General features: G+C 30.6%; 3 protein-coding genes across 3 annotated transcripts; 1 reads left to right on the top strand and 2 right to left on the bottom strand.

The window, feature by feature from the left end:
* The first annotated feature begins 1,788 nt into the window (after nucleotides 1–1,788).
* Nucleotides 1,789–12,055, top strand: PHT4;5 (phosphate transporter 4;5). The gene is made up of 15 exons (XM_020371662.3): nucleotides 1,789–2,302; nucleotides 2,569–2,714; nucleotides 3,161–3,260; nucleotides 3,540–3,592; nucleotides 4,893–4,967; nucleotides 5,089–5,169; nucleotides 5,300–5,361; nucleotides 6,798–6,862; nucleotides 7,352–7,467; nucleotides 8,371–8,407; nucleotides 9,052–9,147; nucleotides 9,527–9,668; nucleotides 9,750–9,802; nucleotides 11,537–11,623; nucleotides 11,714–12,055. The coding sequence occupies exons 1-15, from the start codon at nucleotides 1,970–1,972 to the stop codon at nucleotides 11,813–11,815; spliced, it is 1,548 nt and encodes a 515-aa protein (XP_020227251.1). The 5' UTR covers nucleotides 1,789–1,969; the 3' UTR covers nucleotides 11,816–12,055.
* Nucleotides 12,056–12,695: 640 nt separating this feature from the next.
* Nucleotides 12,696–16,166, bottom strand: LOC109808708 (heparanase-like protein 3). The gene is made up of 9 exons (XM_020371822.3): nucleotides 15,665–16,166; nucleotides 15,276–15,312; nucleotides 15,002–15,185; nucleotides 14,735–14,880; nucleotides 14,208–14,438; nucleotides 13,929–14,118; nucleotides 13,714–13,839; nucleotides 13,328–13,427; nucleotides 12,696–13,238 (listed from the first exon to the last, which is right to left on the bottom strand). Exons 1-9 carry the CDS (start codon nucleotides 15,911–15,913, stop codon nucleotides 12,924–12,926), a joined length of 1,578 nt encoding a protein of 525 aa, XP_020227411.1. The 5' UTR covers nucleotides 15,914–16,166; the 3' UTR covers nucleotides 12,696–12,923.
* A 7,601-nt stretch (nucleotides 16,167–23,767) lies between these two features.
* Nucleotides 23,768–25,988, bottom strand: LOC109808136 (NAD(P)-binding Rossmann-fold superfamily protein). The gene is made up of 4 exons (XM_020370997.3): nucleotides 25,816–25,988; nucleotides 25,539–25,744; nucleotides 25,236–25,465; nucleotides 23,768–24,219 (listed from the first exon to the last, which is right to left on the bottom strand). The coding sequence occupies exons 1-4, from the start codon at nucleotides 25,905–25,907 to the stop codon at nucleotides 23,941–23,943; spliced, it is 807 nt and encodes a 268-aa protein (XP_020226586.2). The 5' UTR covers nucleotides 25,908–25,988; the 3' UTR covers nucleotides 23,768–23,940.
* Between the last annotated feature and the right edge of the window lie 44 nt (nucleotides 25,989–26,032).

Genomic DNA, 26,032 nt, shown 5'->3' on the forward strand with positions numbered 1-26,032 from the left:
AGAAAAAAATTATTTATTCAAAAAGAATAGATGAGAAAAAAGTTTAAACAAATCAACTTATTTTAAATTGTTTAGTTAGAGAAGAATTTAAATGATATGGATATAACTTTTATCAATTATTATACTATTTAATAATTTTAGTTAAATATTTACTTTTCTGTTAGATTAAAGGTTTTTTATATATACAAAATTTTATATTCTGAATAGTGTAATAATTAATAAAAATTACACCAATATCATTTAAATGTGAATTTTATTAATTTAATAGTTAAATTATAACTTCATATTATTTTGTATGTTTATATGAAATTTTGTTAAATTGAATAACAATTTAAAGATAATAAAAATGTTTATATTTTATATATTTTGAAATTTATATATTTGTTAATTTTATTTTATAGAAATGAAATATCAAATTATCTTGAATTAATATAAAATTTTGTATATATAATTTAGGGGAAAGAAACCTTCGATTTAATAATAAACTTTAAAATATTTTATTCATTTAAAAATTATTGAATGATATAAAAATTAACAAAAATTACATAAATATCATTTAAATTCTACTCATTTACTATAATTACAATAGATAACCTCTATTAAAAAAATGGACATATACGAGACATGAATAAATATCAAAATACATATTGTCATATTTAAAAAAAAAAATTGACTTGAGAAAAAAAAAATCATGTATAATATAATTATTCAAAAATAAATCCAAATACATATAAAATAAAACTATTCAAAAATCGAATTAAAATGTCATTTGAACATGATAAGTAAAATATATAATGTTTTAAAATGATTTTTAATTTTTTGCACTTGTAGACTTAACCTCACCTATTATTAACTAGCTAGGTTAGTCAATTTAAATTTGATAGAAAAAAAAAAACATAATTATAACTCAAATAAAACTATTTTGATGTGTTTGGAATCTTTGGATAATGAGTTTGATACACAACTCAAACCCACACGTAAATACCAATTTCGATCCAAATATTAGGTGGGCTACGAAAAAATTAAGAACAATAATAAAAATATAAGATTGAGATAACATCATGATAAAGTCCGACTTAATTAGTTATCAAGTTAAATATATTTTCCTGTAAAAAAAAGTTAAATATCTATTATTCTTTAATTCATTATATCATTAAATTAATAATTTTAATTTATAAAATTTAATGTGGCACATTAAAACCTCATTTTATATTATCTATTGCAAAAAAAAAAAATTATGGTCAAAATTAATTTTATGTAGACAATTTGATACAAAATTATGACTCAAAAATCAAATTTTTTTTGGTATGTCTTATAATTGTATAATTTGAAGTGATGATTCTCAATTATTATAATAAAAAATATTTCCTTGGATCATGTTAATAAGAAACAAGTTGTAGTGTAGTATATATGTTTTTTATAATAAGGATCAGAAGTAATATAACTTAACAGTTAATCCCTATTTTCCATTTAGTTAATGTGTGAGTTAGATATTTGGTTTAATTGCACTGTTGTAACTAAGCTTTCAAAATTTTATATTTTAAGTGGAAGTGAGATGATAAAAGAAAAAGGATGTGAATATCATGATGGGCCAAACAAACGGTTGGCCCAACAAAACCTCACGGCATGTTTGGCCCAATTTGTGTTGGCTTGAATATATATGGTCCGGTTCAGCCTGTATAACACGTTAACATATCCTGGCCAAAAAAATGACACATATTACGCTCTTAAACCGAAAAAAAAAAAAACCATAGATTATGTTATGCGTTGTGCATTCCAATTTTCCAAATCTTCAATTCGATTAGAGCCACAAGCAATGACACTTCCGTGGCCACCTCGTATAGCATCATACGCCTCATGTTATGTTGTTATGTTATGTTATGGTAATGGCACTCCCTAACGCACCCAAACATTATTTTTTGGTTCCTTTTTTCCTCTCTCTTCCTGCAACTCGAACATTAAACTCAGCATGGCTAGGCACACACTGAGACCAGACAATTCCTGCTTCTTCTCACGCACCCCTTTTATCAGAACGACCTCGTTTCAACCTTTTCACTTCCACCTCTCACCTTCCAACCTCACCCTCAGGCTCAGAGTAGCTTCTAACGCTTCTCAACAAAATGTCAAAGAAACCCACGCTGTGTCCAAGGCCAAGGCCAAGGCCAAGGCTCTCACGGACCTTGAAGTGGAGAAGCAACATGAGAACTTGTCTGGGAACTGGCCGCCTTGGAAGAATCTTCCCCAAAGATACAAGATCATCGGCACCACTTCACTCGCCTTCATTATTTGTAACATGGATAAGGTTCTTGCTTGCTTCTTGCGTTTCTTTGTTGCAACCCACAAGCTAAAATTGCTTCTTGACCACAATTGTATTCAAGCAAGAAAAAAGTTTCATTCAAATGAAAACGCTTGCCTTTTAATTTTAATGATCAAAAGTGCGGAAATTGGTTGCTGGAGGGGCCCGTCCACAGTAACGGCTTTGATGATAAGAAAGCATCTTTTAGAGTAAAATTAATGAGTTGCATTATTAATTATGCTTGAGGTTTGATTTGATTTAATGGGGTGCAGGTGAACTTGAGTATTGCCATAATCCCAATGTCTCATCAATTTGGGTGGAACTCATCAACGGCAGGATTGGTTCAGTCCTCCTTCTTCTGGGGCTATGCGTTGAGTCAATTGCCAGGGGGTTGGCTAGCCAAAATATTTGGTGGCGGGTTAGTTACCACTTGCAACAAAAGTTTTTATGTGCTTTTGTGTTTGTGTCACTAGACTTTTAAGGAGGGATGGGGCATACTTACAAACATTACCTAGTGTAGTATGTATATATTTTTTTTGTTCATATACTTGGTATACGCAGTTTCTCAGAGCTGATATACTGTTTTCCATTTCATATAAATAAAACTTGTTGACTTTTTTGTAATAATAATTGTAAAAGTGATGTCCAAAATGTAAACATTCTTTTATCTATTATTGGCAAATGTGTCCATCTATAACTTCCTTTTCCTTTTATTAAATGTGAGTCAACTGAGTAACTCATGTTCAAGTCCAAAAGAAAGGGATTGTAATTGGACAATTATCTCATTCAGAGTTGGCACTTGGCAGTAATATTTCAGTTTAGTTTCTGGGCTCATGATGTTACATTGTGATCTTTCTGTTTCAGAGCTGTTCTTGAGGTTGGAGTATTGATATGGTCGGTGGCTACAGCACTTGTTCCTTTTCTTGTTGGATATATGCCTGGCTTACTATTGTCAAGGGTTTTGGTCAGTAATTTCCTTCACCCCCCTGTCCCCAAATGCATACTTTCTTTGCAGATTTAATGTGTAATTACATGCATGATTCCTTGTTTGGTCTCACAAAATGTTAATGTTTTGTTGTTCTTATCATCCCATGGGATTTTCTATCTACTAGACTTACTACAGTTATTGTGTCTGTTTAGTGTTTATTTTTTGTACATGTATTGCTATTTAACATGCACTATGGTTTACATTTGTTATTCATTTTCAACAGCACTAACCTCTTCCCTTCCATTGCATATATAGGTTGGGATAGGCGAAGGTGTTTCACCATCTGCTGCTACTGATCTCATTGCCAGGCATGTAAACATCTAAATAGGGTTCAAATTGATTTTTTGTTGATTTGTATTTTCTTATGACTTGATTTTTACTTATCTCCTGCCAAGGATATCCATGACAGATAGTGGTCAATGGAGCGGAAAATCTGTCATAAACTTATGGCGGCCTATGGTGGACACCATGGCAGACAAAAAAAAAATATACATGTGTACAAAAACTAAAAAATAGCAAAAATAAATTAGAAACACCATGAATACAAAAAACAGCAGAATCATAGACTAAAATCTCAAAAGAACATTGATCACCATTTTGAAATTATAAAAACAGGGAACTAGGCATTGAACATTGGAGAGATGATGAACTATAACAGTTAGAGCTACACAGTGAAAAGTGACAAAGCAATTAACAGAGATAAAAGGCAAGGAACATCTGAAGAATGTATAGAACAGATAGAGAACATATAAAAAAAGAAGAAAGAAATGGAAGGAATAACAAATGCAAAAAAGGGAGTTCAGGCCGTTTAAGAGGGGTCATCGTTGATTGGCCACAAGTATGAAGGTTAGGCAGAGAAAGAAGAAGGGAAACCCTAGGTTTCTTTGTGAACAATAACAAGAATCAAGAGAGTGAGAGAGAAAAGTGTAAGTTATATTTGGGGGCTGTCTAAGAAAAAATCCTTAAATGGGCTTTTTAAAACAATAACAATATGCCATGATGGCACCATGGTGGGTGCTATGAAGGGTTTGGCAGACACTGCCATAAAACATTAAAAAAAAATGGCGAATTGCTTCTGCTTTCTCCTTTATAACGGTGCCATAACAGTTTTTTGATCACATTGTTTTCTGCTTACTCTTCTAGTCAGCATGTGAATTTTTATATTATTTTCCTTTTAACCATAATAATTTATCATCTTTAGTTTCTTCCCATAAAGAAATTTTGCTGGAATTGTGAATAATATTTTGTTGGAAGATAAGAATCCAAAGCCTGTTTGGAGCTGGACAAAAAGTTTTTTTAATCATTTCACTCACCAAACCCAGCTCCCTCCTTAAATTGATAAAACATCCTGCTTGAGGAGTGTAGGGTTAGTTCCTAGGTGAGAAAAATGTTTTCTCCTTACAGGGATATTAATTATGAAAAATAAGTCTTTATGCTAATTGTGATTGTGCATGGGGAAAATTCATATTTTGGTAAAGTTCAACCTCTTAGTAAAATAGTTGGTTCCTGCATCATCCTACTATTTTGGAAAATACTATATTTCAGGCAGTTATAATATTTTTTAGCTTTTCACCAATTTTGATTGGTAAGGTTCATTACCATGTGCAGGTCAATACCATTGGAAGAGCGCTCACGGGCAGTTGCATTTGTGTTTGGTGGTTTGAGCGTTGGAAGTGTTATGGGGTATGTATTTTCTAGCACGTAGTCAGATATGAATAAGAACAAGAGTGACGCAGGATTGTAATTTATTTATTTTTTTACTTTTTGTTGTCTACCTTCAATTTAACACTGTAATATCTGTCAGGCTTCTTTTGGCTCCTCCCCTTATCCAAAATCTTGGTTGGGAATCAGTATTCTATATATTTGGTCTTTTGGGGATTGCTTGGTAAGTAGAAATGACTAATCTATTTTCCATTTGCCTAATAGTTTAAAATAGTCAACTTCCTCCGTTTTGAGCTGTAAATATGGTTGTTTGGTTAAAATTATGACGTGTGTTATTGCTATGAATTTCGAAGGTTTTTGGGGTTTCAAGTTCTTGAAGGAGGTGAAACAGAATCAAATGCAGAATCTCTTTCATGTGAGATCTTGATCTATTTTAATTTTTGTGCTTTTGTAACTTGTGCTAAAAAGTATTTTGTTATTAAATGAAAGATGATAAATGATGCCTTTCTAGTCGAAAAAGTTTTACAATCTATTAGGCTTGACGAGCTTCTGGAATTGATATTTGTCAAGTTAAAGTCAACTTTATCTTCCAATCCGTTGGAAACGTGTTTTTTTTTTTTATCTTTTGAAAAAAATGCTTTTGAGCTCATTCTTACCTGCCTGCTTAACCTGGTTTGGTCTCAGTAGAGTTGTCATTTTTGCTTTCATCTCCATCAACACTGCTGCAAAGTGATAGTCATTGCATCGGCTTTTAGCCTGGTTTTCTGTTGCATCTGTCATTGCTAATCATTCTGAATTTGGCTCCTCTAGATTGAGCAATTCACTTAAGAGAGTAAAGTGAGGCATCTCAAGTCTCAACCATAAGGAGAAGTCAACTTTCTTACTTTTCCTTCCAGAGCAAGAGCTGACTTTAGAGGAGTCAAATTCAATGATAATCATTTAATAGTTCTTCAATGTTAGCTCTGGTATTGGATGTGAGTCACCTACATAATTGCAAGTTATTCCTTGTGTATGTTTATGTGGTTATGCATCTTTCAATAAATAATGTTGAGTAACCCCCAAATTAGTTTTGAACTTTAAGTGTAGGTTACCTTAGTCCCTGATTTTTCTAAGCCCTCATGTAATCTATGACTTTGTTGAACAAAGTCATTCACTTTAGACCTTATCTACATTATTATTCATCGGAATTAAGGACTAAAGTGAATGTTTTTCAAAGTTGAGAACTACATGGGAGTTTAGAAAATTCTCTATTGCTTACAATCTCATGAACTAACGGTGTTTAATCAATTAATGCTAATTTGGTACTCTGACATGTCTCTAAAGATTTCCTGAACATGTTAGTTCATGAGAGAGAGAGAGAAAGAAAGAATCAAAGAACACCCTAAGGTTTTATTTGGAATTCCACACTCCAAGTACTTCTAAGTTCTAACCACTAACTGAGACCTAATCTAATACACATTACTCATATATGTGTATAGCGAATAACTACTATTTGTTATAACCAACCAGTCTTCTATCCTCTTATGTATAACCTTATCCCATAACCCCATTTACTCAGTGTTCTCTCTTCTATAATTGGTGTTCAATTTCAGAGTCTCGTGGTTCCTAACAGCATATATGTAGTCCATTCCTTAATCTGTACTTTTATTTAAGAATTGATAAAGTATAAATGAAGATAATATCTTTTACTATTCTGTTTTTCATGTGTTATGCATTGAAGGCAGCTTGCATGTTTGTATATAAGTTGTCTTTGCTGTTCTGTTCAATGTTTTCATTCTTTTGTTTACTTATTTTGAGCCTTATGGTTAAATGGGTTTTTTTTTTTCACTTTTGACTTTGATTGTCTTACAGCTTCCCAAGATACCATGACACAGTCATGGAAAACTTCTCTGGGAGAATTGAATGGCTCTCTGAAGGTATGAGTAAAAAATTATGGCAGTTTTGGAGTTCATTCTTGTGTCAAAATTTGAAGGGCTGTATGAATGACTTGTCAGTTCTGTTTAATGACCCTAGATATTCTAATATTTTTATTTTTTTACTGATAACTATTTGATGTTAGTTATAAATTTATAATAGATGATATCCTTTTGTTAGGGATTTTCATTGTAATCAGATTTAAATATATATATAAATAGGGCATGAGAGGAATTTTCTCAGGCAATTCCAGTTTCCAAGTATTCTGAAGAGTCCAAATGCTAGTTATCATTCCATTTGTCATGATGTTCCCCTCCCTAACAGTATCTACTTTTACTCTTCCTTTTAAAAGTATCTCATTTTTTAACTTCAGAAATAGCATAACCCTTTTTGCCTGTGTCTGTGTGTAAGATGTATACTGGTTTAGATTGAGTGAATACTTACAATATCTGCAATGGAACTTTGTTTCATGTCTTGTTCTTAAAATACAGGATGTACCATGGAAGGCCTTTTTCCAAAATCGTGCTGTGTGGGCAATGATATATGCTCATTTCTGTGGTAGTTGGGGTCACTATAACTGTTTATCATGGCTTCCCACATTTTTTAGGTACCATGTGAGCATTTAATGCTTTACCTGTTTCTACTTTTTGTTATATTTTGCTGCAACCAAGCTATCAGGGAGTCAGTTGAGACTTTTCACACTAATAATTTGATTTTTCATTTAAAAATTTACTTATTCGTGACTTATTTTAGGTACACATTTAATTAAATTATCATATCATAAATATGCTATAAAGAAGCAGGATTCACCTTTTATTTACACAAGTTATATGCACATATGTAATATGTTAGAACCAAACTTACTTTTATTACATTTTAGATTTTTACATTGTGATGAAATTTCAATATAAAATTTGATCTTACTGTTGAACCCTGTTGCTTATACTTTTAGATGATGCCACATATCTGTGTGCTGATCCTACACCTTGACTTTTTTTTATATATATATATTTAATATTGATTAATTTTGGAAAGAAAGTTTTTGTAAATAATTTATATGCATAAGGTTTAACAATTGGATCATGTTCATAAAAAATAATAAATCCTTTAGTTCTCTCACTTGAGGTGCTCCCGTCGTTTTATGGAAATTTTGAAGTTATAAAGTTCTACAGAATTTTCCCTGGCAAAAGAAATTGAATTAAGAATTTTATTGTGCTTTGCTAATGGTTTCAACTTGTTATGCATCAAATCCAAACTTCCTTGTAGTTGCAACCACCTGAACAATGATGCATAATGATGGTCACTGACAGCCATTTGTCTTGGCCACCTATTACTATTAAGCCCCGTTATCTATGAAAAATTCTTGTGAGGAATTAGACAATTTTGTGATTTACATGATAGTCAGTTCTTAAAGTTTTTGTTTAAAAATTGTACAGAAAATTTATTTCTAGTATTTTTTACAGTTTTGACCCATTGGAGAATCTAATTTGTCCATCTATATGCTATGTAGTGAGGAGCTGAATCTAAATCTGACGGAGGCTGCATGGGTAAGACAGTTATTTTTCTTTCTTCTTTTAGCTAACCTGGTCTATTCTTGTATTGAAGAGGGAAAAGTAGCTATTTTCATTCTTTATGTTTGACATTAACAGATATAGGATCTGCAATAAGCTGTTTTAGATAAATAAATCTCAAAAGTAATTGTTTTGATAGTAGATTAAAATGGGTGTGCAGCGAGCCACACGTTTGAGTAGTTGTTGTAAATAAGTGTTATTATATGGTCTTAAGCTCATTTCATTCATAGTAGATCAAATGAAATTCACATATAAATCATAAATTCGGCTTATCTTAGCCTTTGTGCAATTGGTTGGACATGTATTCAAATGATTTTATTAAAGAAATAGCTTGACATTACTATGGTATGATATGACATTACTTTTCAAATTTAGATGAAAGAAACATAGGATTTTTTTACTGGACTTGCATTTTGATATATGAGCAGTTCATTGGAAAAGCTCTATTTTTGAAAAGATATTTATTACCTACCCACCATCTATTGAAGCTGGAATAAATATATTCTAACATAGAATTCACAAAATATTGCTTAAAACTTAAAAGTATTCTTTTGAGGGGAAACTGGCCTACTCACATACATACAAAAATTCTAACCATTGGGGATTCTTAATCATTGCAGGTGTCTATTCTTCCCCCACTGGCTTCAATATTTGTGACTAGTCTTGCAGCACAATTAGCTGACAACTTGATTTCAAGAGGAGTTGAAACCACTGTGGTATGAGAGGCATTGAAGCATCATTTTTTTTTTGTTGAAATTTTCTGCTTTATTAATAATTACTACTTATGATATCAAATGTATTTCCTTATGATAAAGTTGACATCATATTTTGTAAAGAAATGGAATTTCATGTTCTGTAGCCATGAGTCCATCTCTGATGCAAAATTTTGCATCCAAATTGGCTGTAGACACAATACTTGTTTGGGTAAAGATAAAACTACTAACTACATCTTGCTGGATGTAGAGACGATAGTTGTTGTGGCCATAGACCCAATGCAGACATCTCAATGACAACTGACAAATTATTTGAACATACCTGTCTTGATTTTATTCTTAATTTCTTGGCTGCCTGATTTTCTTTAAAAAATATATATAGGTTCGAAAGATCTGCCAATCAATTGCATTTTTGTCCCCTGCAATCTGCATGACTCTTTCCTCACTGGATCTAGGGTTACCGCCTTGGGAGATTGTGGGGATTCTCACAGGTGGTTTAGCGCTCTCAAGCTTTGCCTTATCAGGTATTAGTTGATCCTGTAAATATATCTTATCTGATTCATATATATTTTCTTTGTCCTGACTGTATTTATCTGCTTATTCAGGACTCTATTGCACCCATCAAGACATGTCACCAGAATATGCAAGTATACTTCTGGTATGTGTGCTTGCACTTCTATTATTATATCATTCGGTAGAAGGTTGTGAGGTGTTTTGGCAAAATATCCTAAGGAACAAAATCCGTGGCTGGCTAATGTTATTTCTGTTGAAAATTTTAATCCTTATTTTCATATTCTTAATTATTTATGTGGAAGCCAAAAAATAAAACATATCAAAGCCTTAGGATCTACATGTTTGAATACTAAGGATATGATATGCCTGTCCATTTTCAGTTCCTAATTTAAGCATTATTCAACCACTGTTGTGGAATCCTTATGGCCGTTGGTTGTGGCTTTATGATTTTTCCTCAATCGACTTTTGAGTTCTCTAACTGGACCTTAGCCCCTCTTGAGCTGATGGGATATGGGCGTGTTAGTTCTTTGTGATTTTAGAAATTTTATCCTTCTTATATAGTATGTTAAATGTTCTCATTATCCCCCTAATGGGCTAATAGACATTTATTCATTTAATCCCATATTATCTTATTAATAGTTTAACGTGTTCACTTAATTTGACCACATTACTAATGATAAATAACTAATTTAATTGTTTAATAATATCCACATTAATTATTGGAATATAAAATTTCAACAATTTCCCACTTGGGTGGTGTATGATTTGTGCTACTTAATGAAATCATCTATATAAGTGTAAGTGGGATCACTTGTATGAGATTTTAGTGAGATCTCAAGAGCACTTATAAATACCAAGTACATGCATGACCTAGTAGTACAACAGCGATAACCACAAGAATTGTGTTATTGTGATTGGCTGACCACTAACACGTGCAAAGTGTTTTGGGTCCTATGGCTTGCTACACTAAATATGTTATGTTTTATTGATCTAGGTTTAGTTCAATAGCTTTCTGTACTAAGTTTGTGTACCAAAATTTATTTTTAAATTTTAAAATATGTGGCGATCTTTGTATATTTTGTGATATGTTAATTTGATTATGAGATTACATATTTTTTTAAAAATTTGATTTCAAATTATTTCCTAAAACTATTATTTTCTTAATTACTGATTTTATAGCTCAATTAATTTCGGTTTTAATGAGATAATAATCCAACCGTGGTAGTTTTAATTACTTTTTAAATTATCAAACGTTTTAACATTAATTATTTTTAATTTCTGTATATTTTGTGATATTTCAAAAGGTTAATTTAATTATGAGATTATTTTTTTAAAATTTGATTTCAAATTATTTCTTAAAACATTATTTTTTTAATTACTGGTTTTAAAGCTCAATTAATTTCGGTTTTAATGAGATAATAATCCAACTATGGTAGTTTTAATTACTTTTTAAATCATCAAACGTTTTAAAATTAATTATTTTTAATTTTTGTGATTAATTGTAGTCACAAGTCTGTTTCCTAACACCAAAAGGAGTCGCTGAGCATTGCTCTGTCTTCTTTGCTTTCTCTCTTTTATGAGTTAAGAACTTGCTAGATATACATTCTTAGTCTAAGTGCATGGGAGTCTGCAGGTGTGGGTAAGTCTATAGGACAGGGCATTGCATGTCGGAGGGGTTTGAGTTTGGTTTAGTTTGTGTTCTCATCATACTTTGACAACATCTTGGTGGTCTAAAAAGCAAAAACTGTAAATCATTCAAGCTAAACGTATTCAAATTGTTCATGATCCGCTATTAATCAATGTGCTTAATTTTTGTAAGTGAAATGTATATTTGATTTCAATAGTATCCGACTTTCATTTTTATTATGTTCTCTCTCAGGGTATAACTAATACTGTTGGGGCTATTCCTGGCATTGTTGGTGTAGCCCTCACTGGCTATCTTCTTGATTCAACTCATTCATGGAGTGTAAGTTGTTGTTAATGTTAGTTGTTTTCTCATTGTTTGATGTATATCATTCTGTGAGTTTGATTTATATTTCATCTGTATACCATGTAGATATCACTATTTGCACCATCAATCTTCTTCTACGTGACTGGCACCATCGTATGGTTGGTGTTCGCGAGTAGTAAGCCTCAAAGTTTTTCTGAGCAAAACTGATTCATGCGAAGCAGATTTTTGACACGGGGTTACATCCGCTTGTTATACAAATCAGATAATTTAAGTACAAAGAAATGATAGTATAGGTACATTGTTGTATGTATTCTTGTTTTTTAACTGTAGCCTATTGTAGCAAATAGCAATTGTATATTTTTAATAGATGATAGCATGGTGGTTGGTCACCAAAAAATGTATTGACGTGTTTAAATCCTTTCAAGTCAAGAATCAGTTTCTTACCAACTTTTGGAGCTCTAATCCTTCTGTTGCAAGTTTTCGATCATAAAATGACCACATTCGTGACCGTTTGAATAATCTTAACATCTTAAAGCTATTCAAATCTCATACCAAACAACTCATGCAATAGTTTTATTTATTTATTTAAATATTATAATTATTTCATTTTACGCCATTTTTTTTGTTGCTGTAGTTGAGGTCAACTGCTCATTGATGACGAGCACGTGCCACCACATCGAGATTTCTTTGGCTCTCATTTGTTTGTGATTTTGTTATGTATTGTCGTTACGACAGTAAAATGTTAGCGATATAATATTTAATACTTTTTTTAATATATTTTATTATCATTAACTTAAGTTTATTAACAACTATTATTTTTTTTTAAATCCTATTAAGAGTATATTTGCGAGTATGTTGCAAACACTCCTAATTAAGAGTTACTTAATTATTTTTTTTTCTATAAGATTCAAACGTGTTATTTGATCTTTTCTATAAGAAATAATTTTAAATGTCTTTCACATTAATTTTTTTTTTCAAGAAATATTTTTAATTAAAGTTATCTTTTTTAATTCTATAAGTAGTTGGTAGAGTAAGGTTTTATTAAGCAATAAAAGTTCAAGCATTAAATGAAAAGGAGAAAAATGTCTCATCCACAAGTGACAAGAAATTAAATGTCACTTTCAATTTATAAAATTTAAATGTCATCCGAATAAAACTAATTAAAATCCTATAGGCCCCCCTTAGGGGAAAGAGAAGAGCAACTAGCCAACTACCACCAATAACTGTAAAACAGAATTTTTCATGTATTCTATCTCTTGTTGTATCAACCACTAAGTGAAACCAATTTTCGGTTTCACCTAATAATGCCATTGAATTAGCTGCAGGCCTTAAGAAGAACATTTGGTATATGAGCAAATACAATAGATAGAGGACCAACTATTATTGGCTTTGATGAGTCTACATATAGAGGCTCCAAAGGAGGAATTTCACCAGCTGAGTTTACAGTTAAAATTTTTCCATTTAGCAACATTGTTTGGCTATGTAAATTCCTGTCTGGTGCTGTTAAATGGTACTCTCTTCTGGCTGGTTCACCCTCTCTATGGTATGGTAGCATGTTAAATTTTAAGTACACACTGACTTGAACAGTGGTGCTGTTGTCCAAATTGAGCAATAGTATTGTGATTCCTTTCTGCAAGAAAGTATCATATCAGATTTCACAAAATTGAGCAATAGAATTGTTAATACATCTACCATATACAGATACTGCATTTCACTTACGGATTCCTTTGCACAGTGTGCATAACTTCTTATCTTCTTTGTCCCATAAAAGTTGGTTGACAGGACACGTCCTCCCATGAGTCGGTGCCAAAGAAGTGCACTGTAAGTAAGAAAGTACATAACCGTAAAAAATGTTATAAAATACCATTATGAATCTAACTTCATATGGGACCCCCCTTAAAAAAAAAACCCTTTGTTCTATTAGAAATAGGTTCCTTAACATAGTGGCAAGCAATTAATGAAGCAAACATAACACGCATGGGAACACACAAAATCTCATATCAACTCATGAGTAATGAAATGACACAGCAATGTTGAACCAAATCAGTCCAAATTTAATTATTTACGCTGCTCATTGTTCAACTATTAAATTCAATTTTTAGTACCTATAATAGTCTGGATTTGGCGTGAAAGTGCTAGTATTCAATAAACCATAGTTTCCTCCTATCAAACTCTGTCTGCAGTAGGTTCTGGTGTCATAAACAGCTGACATGCCAAGCTGATCCAAATACCTGTGTAATATATGATCATGTTAGAGAATACACTTGTAATGAATCCCTGCCAGCTGCCAAATTGACAAAGCAAGGGGAGCTACACTAACCAGAAGCTATAGACAAATGCATCAGACACAAGATGATGGCCACTATTGTAAGCCCCTCCTGCCTCACCAACCCATGATTTTACTGAGGTTGCTGAACTATGAAGTATACTTCTGAGGCTGCTGAATGTGTTAGCCTCTCCATCCAGATAGGAAGGATCAAGAATTCTTTCAGTTAGGTGGTCATCAACACCTGTAGGTAGCTTCCAGTTATAATCAAATAGATGGAGATCAGGAAAACCGAAAATATGATAAATTTATATCCAAATTTTCGGAATATACCTGGCCCAAGGTTATAAATGTGGTGAGTGATTACGTCTGCGGTATTACCGGATTTGCTAACAAATTCCTTGAACCAATTTGAGTCAAAGAAGCCTCCTGGTGCAATAACTAGTGGCTTTGGAAAAATCCCTCTATATGCATTTTGAACTATGTTCCTTAAAGCAGCTACATCAGAAGCATATTGATCAGCAGTAACACTTGCTCCAATTCCATTTCCACACAATTCATTTCCTGCCCATCAAAAAGCTCTCTGTTGTTAGTTCATACGCATTAGTCCTCAAACAAGATGGATTTAATCATCATGGCTTATACAACAGCAGAGTTAATTCTAAAGAAGTAAAGTTGTCATTTTTCTTTCTTTTAGTAAAAAAATATTTGTGGACAAATGGTTGTCATTGTCAAGTTAACTCATGCCTTGTGATAAATGAGCCTTAGCACTTTAAGACGTCCGCATTTTCAATTCTAGTATTATTGTGTCAGTAGCACTTTCTACTTTGGTATTTGTGATGAGGGCAGCATACACTTACCAAGTTCCCAACCATGAATTGTGTACTTCTTTCTTACAGTGTATCGTATTAATGATTCAGCATTGGTGTAGTTCCAAGGTCCAACAGCAAAACCGGACTTAATAGACTTTCCAGCAAGAGCATTTAGTCCAAAGATGATCTTAGCCCTGAAATATACCTATCATTGATGTTAAACTTGTCAAAAACAGAGTTGCCATATCAAAAAGATGAATCTATTTTGTCCTAAACACACACATGGGTAACAACTCAAGGGAAAACTGATTTTACCCTGCTTTTTGGAAAAAGCTGTTCAGCTCATCCCACCTATACATGGGTAAGCACCCTTGAGTGAAACCAAACATTACATTAGAATTCCAAACAAAAGGAGTACAGGGTTGCCGATTATCTTCAGTTCCATATATGACCTTGTCTTGCAAAGTGCCTCCTAATCTAATTTTTAAGGGTGAAAAGGCTGCAAAACATTCAAAATTAATAAAATTTCAAAACAGTGAATCATCCAATAAAAGCAATGAAAAGAACCCAGATGTGAATTCCCTCTTACCTTTTACTGCATTTAGCAAAATTTTGTTGTTGAGGTCCTGCATTAGATGAAAATACAAGATGTAAATTCTCTGACTTTTAACAACCGTACCAGATTCTCAAAGTTTGTGACATGACATGACTAGAACCTTTATTGTTGGTCAGGGGGTATATACTATATACTATAATCCATCATTACGTGGTCAGAAAATATAATTTGAAAAAAAAAAAAACATAAATGTTTTTGCAGGAATTACTTTTTAGCTGAGCCAAGACATCATAGATAGATTCGAACATCATTCCGAAGATGTAAAAAACGTCATCATTCAGAGAATTTTATTTACAAATTTGAAAGATTTTTATTTTTTTGAGAGATTCATAAACCACAGGACAAAAGGAAAGGAAGTATACCAGATTGAGCAGAGAAGCATGACCCCAACTGCATTTTCCATAGTCACATTTCTGAGGAGGCCACCAATCCAAAGTAGCACAGATAAAATCATTATCAATCCTTCCAATAGAAGATTTGCCATGAACCAAAACAACCCCTTTCACAGCTTCTCCTCCTCCTCTTCCATACACAGCACCAACTCCAATGAAGCTTAAGCTTGCCAAGTACATCCATAGACACAGCCCCAGAAGCCTTCTCTGACAACCCATTTCCAGAATCAGCCAAATTCAAGATCTTTGTGGTTTTTCTCAACTGGGCTAATAGAGCTGGCAACAGAGACAAAAAAAGTTCTGATAATATAATGACAGAAAACTTCCTTAGCAGAAAAGTTATGTTATGTCTGGCTGTTGCAAATGCTGTTGGAAAGACACTTCATTTCATGTGTACATTGCTGCAGCCAATAGCACTTATAAACTTGAGAATGCCTCCTCCTCTTTCTTCAGGCATCAGTTTCAGAATAATCTTTTTCCTTTCAAGCCAATTAATTAATACTATCACTCAGACGGCTATTTTCTTCTATTTTTAATAATGCATTAATATTAATTAGTCTTTGACTCCACTAAGAAAAATACTCCCTCCATTTTTTTTTCATTGTCATTTAAGGTTATGCACAAGAATTAAGAAAATGATTAATATTTTAGTTTTTCAAAGTATTTATTACTTATTTTCATGTTATACTCTTTAGATGGTTGGAGAAGAAATATGTATATTGAAAAATGAATAGATACATTGTCTAATAAATATACATTAATAATCAAGAGTAAAAATGAAAAAGAAAATTAATACTCCTTTTATTTTTTTTTCATTGTCATTTTTCTAAAATCAATGACTTATTAATTTTCTTTTTCATTTTTACCCTTGATAATAAATGTATGTTTACTGAACAACGTGTCTATTCATTTTCTAATATACATATTTCTTCTCCAACCACCTAAAGGGTATAATAGGAAAATAGATAATAAATACTTTAAAAAATTAAAATATCAATCATTTTCTTAATTCTTGTATATAACCTTAAATGACAATAAAAGAAATAGAGAGACTAAGTCAATGATTTTAGAAAAGTGACAATAAAAAAAAAAAAACAAAATACTGATAAAACGACTATGAAAAAAAACAGAGGGAGCAATGTATTATTTTGAGTAAAAGTGTTTTCGTATTTTATTTTCTCTATAGAAATAGATTGGTTTTAAATGCATTAATTGTTATTTGTTAATTTTTATACTCTGAATTCATTTATTTAGTATTGTAATAAATATTTTATTTATTTTAAAGACTTTTAATGAGATATTGACTCATTTTTTCATGTAAGTAGATACATTCATGATTTTATTTTTAAGTTTATAAACATGATTTATGTAGTATTTAAAAATTAATAATTAATAACTAATTTGTATTAATAAGACATGATTTTTACTATATTCATGATTTATTAATATAAATCACACTTATAATTTAAAAAAAATTCTTTAAATTATGATTAGTGTCATTAAATATAATTATCATTTAATTAATTTAATTTAATTTAATCGGTATTTTTAAATAAAAATTAAATTTGTGGCATTATTAATTATAATTAATTAGTTTAATTATTTTTATTAGTTAATGAATTAGTTTTTTTTTATAATCGTATTATTAATATAAAGTCTCTACTTTAATTATGATTAATTATTATTAGCAAACTTGATTGACCACCCAAGAACTTGTTTAAGAATATCAAATTCAATATTATTTGTATCAATAACTTGTTAGTAATAAATTAGTTATCTTTTTATATATATATATATATATATATATATATATATATAATATAATATATTTAAACTTAATTATATCTTTATCTTTTAGAAACTATAATTAATACAATAATTTAGGTTTTTATAATTATTATTAATTTTTAGTGCATAAATTATTATAACTAAGACAGCAATTAAGGTTTTTAATTAATGTAGTTATAGCATTAGTTAAATTTTATTATTTCTTTCGTTTTTTTACTTGATTTTGTTTATATTTTTTGGCATACGGATTTTGATTATATATAAACAATGTGAAAAAAAAGAAAGATTTAAATATATTTATAGCGACTCAAATTTTAAATAAGTTTATTTTTTACTCCCTCAAATCTAAAATTAATTATTTTAGTCTTCATAAATTAAGAAAAAAAGTATTTTAATATTTAAAATTCATTTGTAAACATGTCACACGATATTTACCTATTACCAACTATGTCATGCAAAATCCTCTTATTAAAACCCTTATCGATAAATAAGTTACATCAAACATAATTAATATTGCACATTTGACTTAATTTGTCTTTATTATTTGTAAGTAAGATTGTAAATGGTCCTTAAGAATCAAATTGGACTTTTCTATATAACTATAAAAAAAATCAGTTTTAAATTTAAAAATAAAATAAAATGAATTTACTGAAAAATTTTAAATTAAAACATATTTAAGAAAAATAAAATAGTCATTCCTTCCGACAACCATGTAATAATTAACCAAAAAAAAAATATACTCCTGTGTATTTTTAGAGAAAATCTCTAATTCTTTTTGAATTTTTTTTTTTTGTAATTTGCAAAAGTAATAATGGAACCTTTGAATAATGCATTTGTTGCAAGTGGGGTCAGGATCTGCTTTCCGGAAATAATGTACAAAGACGGTGAAATAGCAGACAAAGAAAGTTTCCCTGTTTTCAACCCCCAACACTATCACCTTTCACCACTTGCATCAAAATCAAACAAATATCCAAAATGGTTTCAGTTTGCACTTTTCACACAATTGGTCTAACTTGTAAATTCTTTAAGCTTTGAAATAATTTTTCTTTTGTTCAATGGCTTAATGGGGACTGGAGTTAGTAGTGTAACGTGAATAGCTGGTAATGAACTAACCAAGGAAGGCTTTAATTTGGTGGGCATGCCACGGTATTATCATTGGAATATTGGTAGTGTAAGCATCGCCATCTTTTCACACTCAAACATTGCTTTCATTCCCACAACTTGTGTTGTCTTAGATTGGTTTGGACCAGATAACGTTTTTGTGAAAAACAATTAAACAATCTCAAGGAAGGTGTTCATGATTGAAGTCTAAATCTAAATCATTGTTTTGTCACTTTCTTTCCTTCTCATACCATTATGCAAGTCATACTAAACAAAGTTTCTATAGCCCAGAACTCATTTTTCAATTCACAAGGCTGAGAACTGAAAATATTCTTAAAAACTATATAACGTTTCTCAAAACGCCTGCACCACATGCGATGTCCTTGGTGTTAGCATGCTAGTTTTCAAAGGAAACTTAAAAATATTGCAAATGATTAACATGATGTCGGTACTACTTACGGAAAAACAAATTATATATATTAACAAATGAGATTATTTGATTGTAATGTGTAACCACCTTAGTATATTATTGTTTATAATCGTAAAGAATTGAAAACAGAGCACTATTTCCATTCCTCATATAACATGTGTCTAACAACAAATGGCTCTGTTACAAAATAGTTAGCTGGCATCAAATAAAGACCAATTGATAATCCATAAACGTAACGCTTCAAAATATAAACACCGAGTCCTCAAATTGGTGCCGTGCCCACCTACCGTTTGTTGTTTTGCAAGATCAATGCATAGATATTTTGGTGGAAATTGTAAGCCTAAAAGTGTTCAACTCTCAATTATACATGTCAAATATAGTCATCTACTCCATTATCATTAGCTTGAGGTCTAAACTCTAAAGCATTAATTTGTTGAGCTACTACTACACCTTCTAATATGCACCACCACAAAAAAAGCATCTACATAACTAGGGTTGATGGTTATATCATATAATTGGTTGGTTGGGTCCATCTTTGATGTTGCCAATTGCCATATTGTTTGAGTTTTAAAGTATATCCATGGAATCCGCAACTTGACACATTGGATTAGGATGAATGGGGGAGCATGGCCTACACAATCAAGTATTCCGATGTTTTTGTTGTTTAGTTTTGCCTTTTTTTTTTCTTAGATTAGAGGAGAAGGTATCATTGTTCGGTGAAGTATTAGTTCAGTATAAGGTGACCTTGAAAGTTACAATCGAAAAAATGTGACTACTTTTCCTACTTCAGCTGTCACCCACTACACCACATTAATCTTCATAAATCATGATATATAGTATAGTATCTGAAACGAATATTAATGCATGCATCCCGTTTTAGAGACCCACTATTTTCCTTTCTCTAGGTTTAGTTTTTCAAACCTTTGACCCAAAAGGGGAAACTTTGAGAGAACCCAGCATGGGTTAGCTAGCTTAATTAGATTTTTATAGGTCAAATAACCAACATACTAATATTTTGATGCTAAGAAAAATAAATAAAAATCTCAACATTTTTACAAATAGATCATTAATAATTAAAAACTTGACTTTGAATTTTTTTTTTTAGGCAAGAATAACTCTTTTCAGTTTTCACATCCCCTACGGTCAACTTACAGGTTCTAGAGGACAGACATCATTTTTAATGACTTTCTTGTTGAGTTGGCAATTTATGGAACTGCAGTAGTTTTGAGTTTGAAATTCACTTCGTTTGGAAGCATTACTCTTATATGCACTGGAGAAGCTAGAGGAACGAAAATTCAGGAATGCTAATGGTATACTGCCTTGACAGATGGCATAAAGATAAACGAACCCAAAAAAAGATGGCATAAAGATAGAAAAATATTGGCAAAACATAATTTTATTTATTTATTTTTTAATCTATTGGTTATTATTAAATAATTTTTTTGGGGGTTTTATTATATATAGAGAGAGACAAGTAAAATAGAACACAAACATTAATGTTACTGTTATGTACTTAATTTTATTATATGTAAGTAAATAGATTTTCCTAGTATTTATTATGTTTATTAAATATATTTGAAATTAAATTTTAATAATGTTTAATAAATACAATACACACATATCAAAGGTTGTTATCACAAATGATCCTATACTTGTTCTCTTTAACTATGAATCATGTTTTAACCACCAAACTTATTTATAATATTGGATACAATAATAATTTTATTTTAAAAAATATATCTTAATTTAGTTAAATATTAAATATTAAATATTTTTTATTCAAATATTAAATATTTTTTATTCAAATATTAAATATTTTTTATTTTACATTAGTGTCCTAAATAAGTAAATATGTTTTTATTGTTTAATAATTTAACTCTTTCCATCATTTTTTTTGTCTTTCAAATGCTATTTAATCCTACTCCTCCAAACAAATACTTTTTAGAATACTTTTTTTTACTCTTCCATAAAATATTTTTTGAAAAAATTGTTTGCTATTCCAAAAAATATTTTTTGAAAATATTTTATAAAATATATTTTCAAAAAGTACACTATTAGAAAGTACTCTCTAAAAGAATAAAATATATTTTTAAAAAATACTTTTCAAAAGAAAACTTTTATAAAGTACTTTTTAAGTGAGTAATTTTTTGAAGAGCACTTTCTAGAAAAATAATATATATTATTTCATAAAATAATTTCTAGGAATACATTTAAATCAATATTTTTAAAATTGAATTGGTTATCAAATTGATTTAAGACACTGATTTAAGACTTATTGATTTAATCGTTATTAAATCAATATTAATAAAAATAAAAATAATTTAAATAATACATAAAATAATAATATGTGAACATAATATCATAATTTTCTAATATTAAAATTGAAATGAAACATATTTATATATTTTTTATTTTTTAAAGTGTATGTAAAAGCTTTAATATAATATTTTTATTTTTATTTTAATAAAATATAAAAACATATATTAACAATTATACATTTAGAATAGAAAATTCTCTAATTAATGTAATATAAAGTATATAATATCATGTTATAATATAAATTAATATAAATGACTAAATTATATCTTTATAAGAAAATTATTAAAAATAATAAATAACATAATTTATTCTAATTCATAATTTTTATTATATTTATTTATTAATTTATCATAAAAAAACATTTTAAATAGTTTTAGAATATATATATATATATATATATATATATATATATATATATATATATTAAAGGGATTGGTTCAATTCGGTTTTTTGGACCAATCCTTGAGTGATTTTCACCGATTTTTGACCGATTCATCTAGTTTTTGACTAATTTTTTCAATTTTTAATCGATTCTTTCACATCTTGATTTTGTGATTCTTCTAAACTATTAAAGTGATCGATTCCCAGTTTGACCTATTAAATAGATTAGCCCAATCCAAATTATCCAATTTTGACGACACAAATCTAATTTTTATCAAGATTTATTATTTTTTTAAAAAAAATATCAAATCTATATATCGAATAATACATCGAGATGGAGACATATTCATTTGCAGGTATCTACGACAAAGACATAATTTTGTAGATGTCCATAATAGAGACATGTTAATTTTGTAGGTGTTTGTGATGAAAATGTGTCCAGTTTGTGTGGATACGATTTGTTGAAGTGCCAAAGCGTGTCCGTTGACAAATGTTCATTTGGAAGTTTTCCTTCACATATTTTTTCATATAGTTGTCTAGGAATGTATGTTACTAATAAAATAAACACACACAAGTCTTTTTTAAAAGTTTGATTTGTTCTACACAATAATTTGTCCTTACTTACAAACATATTTAAGAGTTTATTATGTAATAATTTATTAATATAGAAATAAAAATAAATATAATAAGTTTTATAAAAATTGAATCTAACTTCTTTATATGATATAAACATATTTTTAAGATTTAATATAAAATTTGTGTTGGTAACTTATTTAAATACATATTATGTAATAAGATATTCAAGGTATAAATTTATAAATTTCACTTTTTATATAAATCAACATGTTTAATATTTATAAATATAAATAAATAAATAAATTTTAATATATTATAACAAATATAATATAATTATAATTATTAATTTTTATTTAAAAAGGTCAGACTTTTTAAATGATCTAAAATATAACCTTTTTCAACCGATTAGACTTTAATAAAAATTTAGTTTAGCCTATTTTTTAAAAAAGCGAACCCAATTGTGTGTAAGTTAAGCTAGACCACTTTTAAATGATTTGAACTATTTTCATCCTTAGCTATTACCGGTGTTGACCGGCGTTGAAAGGAATTGACAGGATTATGTCGACAGTTCTGAGAGAGAACTAAAAGACCTAAAAACTTGCAATCCTTGGTTGTAAATCATTTGGAAGCTTTTCTTGCCTCTGAAGACCAGATTGGAAAGAAATTGCCAGCAATAAGCCTTTTTTGCCTTTGGAAATGCTACGACAAATTTCCCTGCTACGTATTATGCTTGGTAAAGAGAATATAAAAAATTAGAGGGTGAGCATGTTTTTGTTAGATTAATAGATGGTATATATAAGTGAACAACGTGCTTTAGTTTCTTTGTTCTTCTCTCTTGCGGAAAAAAAAAATGTCTCCCAAAAATATTTAAAATATTTCACTCTTATTTCCTTCTACCAAACAACCAACTACAATAACATTTCTCATTCCCCCGACTTTCCCTTTATTCACTTTCTTTCTTTCTACTCTATTTCAATGGCACCAAACAAGGGATAAGAGTGTTATCTAAGTTAAAGAATTTCAGTCTTATATTTACTATGTAATTAAACAAATATTTAAATTAATGATATGAAGTGTTTACAATATCTTTATTAGTTCACCAAGTTAATATTAGGAAGAATTCGTTTATTATAAAAATAAGTCTATCTAAACTTATTCTATTCAATAACTCATATTTTACATCAAATTTTAATAATTTAATTGTTAAATTTAAAATTTTTAATACATAAATTATGTTTGTAATTTTTTAAAAATTTTAAAAATTATTTGATATTCATTTCATTAATTCAAATCAACGTATAAAATAAATTATGATTATCCATCAATTTGAATTAATGAAATAACGTATCAAATAATTTTCAATTTTTAAAAAAAAATTTACAGAGTTAAGAACTCTAAATTCAAAAGTTGAATTGTAAAAATTTGGTATAAAACATGAATTATTAAACGGAATAAGTTTAGATAGACTTACTTATAGATTAAACAAATCCTAAACTCATAATATTATTCAATGATTTGATTTTTGACATTCACTCACCTTTCCACAAACTTGGTTGACAAATCCGCAGATTAACGTTCACTATATAAATTATATATGACACACCAAACATTCCTTGCAAAAATCCTTTCAGTGCCAGCATGTGAGGAAAAATCACATAAAGGAGCGCATCCGAGGCCTGGTTATAGACTGTGCCCCATCAACATATATGGTTGTTCCAGTCATGTAGCATGATCCATCACTGATTAAATAGATGACTGTAGAAGCCAGATCATTCTTAACATCAAGCCATCTCTCAAGCGGTGCTGCCTCCTTCACCAATTTCTCTGCCCTTTCCCTTCCCACGGATAGTGGGAATTCATCATGCAGGTGCAGGCCTCGAGCAATACCATTAACTCTGATCTGGTACTTCCCTATCTCCAGAGCCGAAGCCTGAAGGAAAAACAAATAGATTTGATACAAATAAACTTAAAATGTGATAAAGTTAAATACTACGTCTTTGAAGCCTGGATACTTGGTACAACACAGATACAATACAATGCAGATACAGGGATAAAGCAATTTTTGGAAAGGAAGGATACAATATGTTCTGAATATGTTAACAAACATCTATAAAAAGAAAAAAATTAATACATGCATAATATTGATTAAGAAAATTAGATATTTGTTGGATATGTATCCAGAAGTATGGGGTGAGTATTGGTGAGTGGTGACACATACTTTTTCATTTTTTGGAATATCCTAGCTTCATGGTTGAATAGAGGATAACATCAAAGACTACCAACCAGACTTTCTAACATTTCCAAATTTGAAATGCAGCTCTTGAATTGTGTGCAAGCCTATGTTAGTTCTTTATGCGGCAATAGAATATTATATATCAGACTATCAGAGAGGCTTATATGTGAGATCTTGAATGATCCCATCCTAGTAAACACTTGAAATGCTAAAATATCAGAAGTTCAGTGCAGAAGAGCAGGAACTTCTAGCATAGAGTACTACTAGTATGGGCTTAGGTACTTAACTCTTAGTCAAAGTGCAACAAGGAAAGTTCATTGCAACTACAGAGAAACAGTAGTAAGTGTTCACTTTTGTCATTCAGGATAACCTTATAGCCCCTCCACAGTAGGCACATAAATTTGTTAACCAGCCAGAAGCATTCCAATTTGACTTGATCATGTCAACTGATCAAGTAAAACATTTTACTTTAGCTTTTGACAACTAGTCAAAATAATTCAGTAAAATAAGCACAACATCCTTTGTGCATATCACTTCTGCCACATTAAATCCGACTCTTGCCACCATTTTGTTCACTCATCCGTTTCTTTCTAATCACATGGTTTTAGTTTTACCTTATCTTCCAATTCAATAACCAAATCAGGTCCTTCATTTGCATATTTGATATATAAGATTAAAAAAAAACAATTGAAGGCAAAAACTAAGAAGGTTACCCTAACTAACTGCTGCACTCCCGCCAAGGCAGAGGCATAAGCAGCAGCTCCGGGATAAAGTCCTCTCTCAGAACCAATTATGGATGTGAGAAAGACGATGGAGCCCCCAGTGTTGAAATCCCGCATCCTCCGGGCAACAGCCTTCAACAAGAACCACGGAGCCATAAAATTGATCTTCACTATTTTCTTGAACTCACTCTCAGCTAACTCAACGTGCTCTTGCATCTTCCCTGGTAAGAAGGAGCATAAGCACAGTTCAACAAACACACACATCACGTGATAAAACTATTAGTATTAGTTTACCTTCATAAGTGTAACAGTTGACAAAAGCGTCCAATTTCCCCAAAATCTGACACGCCTTATCGACGGAGTGAAAGAAAGCCGATTCGGTTTGGTCTTCCATGTCGAGTTGAACGACTTGCAGGGCGCCAGCGTCAGGGAGGGAGAGGGAATCGGCGATTCCGCGCGCGATGGTACGCAGGGAGCTCTGGTCTCCCATCAAAACCAACCTGAATCGATGTATGATCAGAAATGAACGGAGGAAGGAATAGGAGAGATGATTGGATGCGGGAAGGTTCACCTGCAGCCTTGCTTGGCTAAGTGGAACGCGATGGCTTGCGAGATGTCATCGCCGTTGGAGGTCAACAACACTCTCTTGGTCGGCTTCTCCATTCTTCGCCTCCAACAAACACCCTTTTAGTATTGTATTATATAGGAATACGAATCAGGAAACGTGCTCCTCCGCGTTATGGGAGAACAATTAAATGGGGTTCCCGAAGGAATGAGACTACCACGTG

The sequence above is a fragment of the Cajanus cajan genome, chromosome 5 (assembly GCF_000230855.2).
Source record: "Cajanus cajan strain Asha chromosome 5, NIPB_CcT2T_4, whole genome shotgun sequence".
In the NCBI taxonomy this organism is placed as follows: Eukaryota; Viridiplantae; Streptophyta; class Magnoliopsida; order Fabales; family Fabaceae; genus Cajanus; species Cajanus cajan.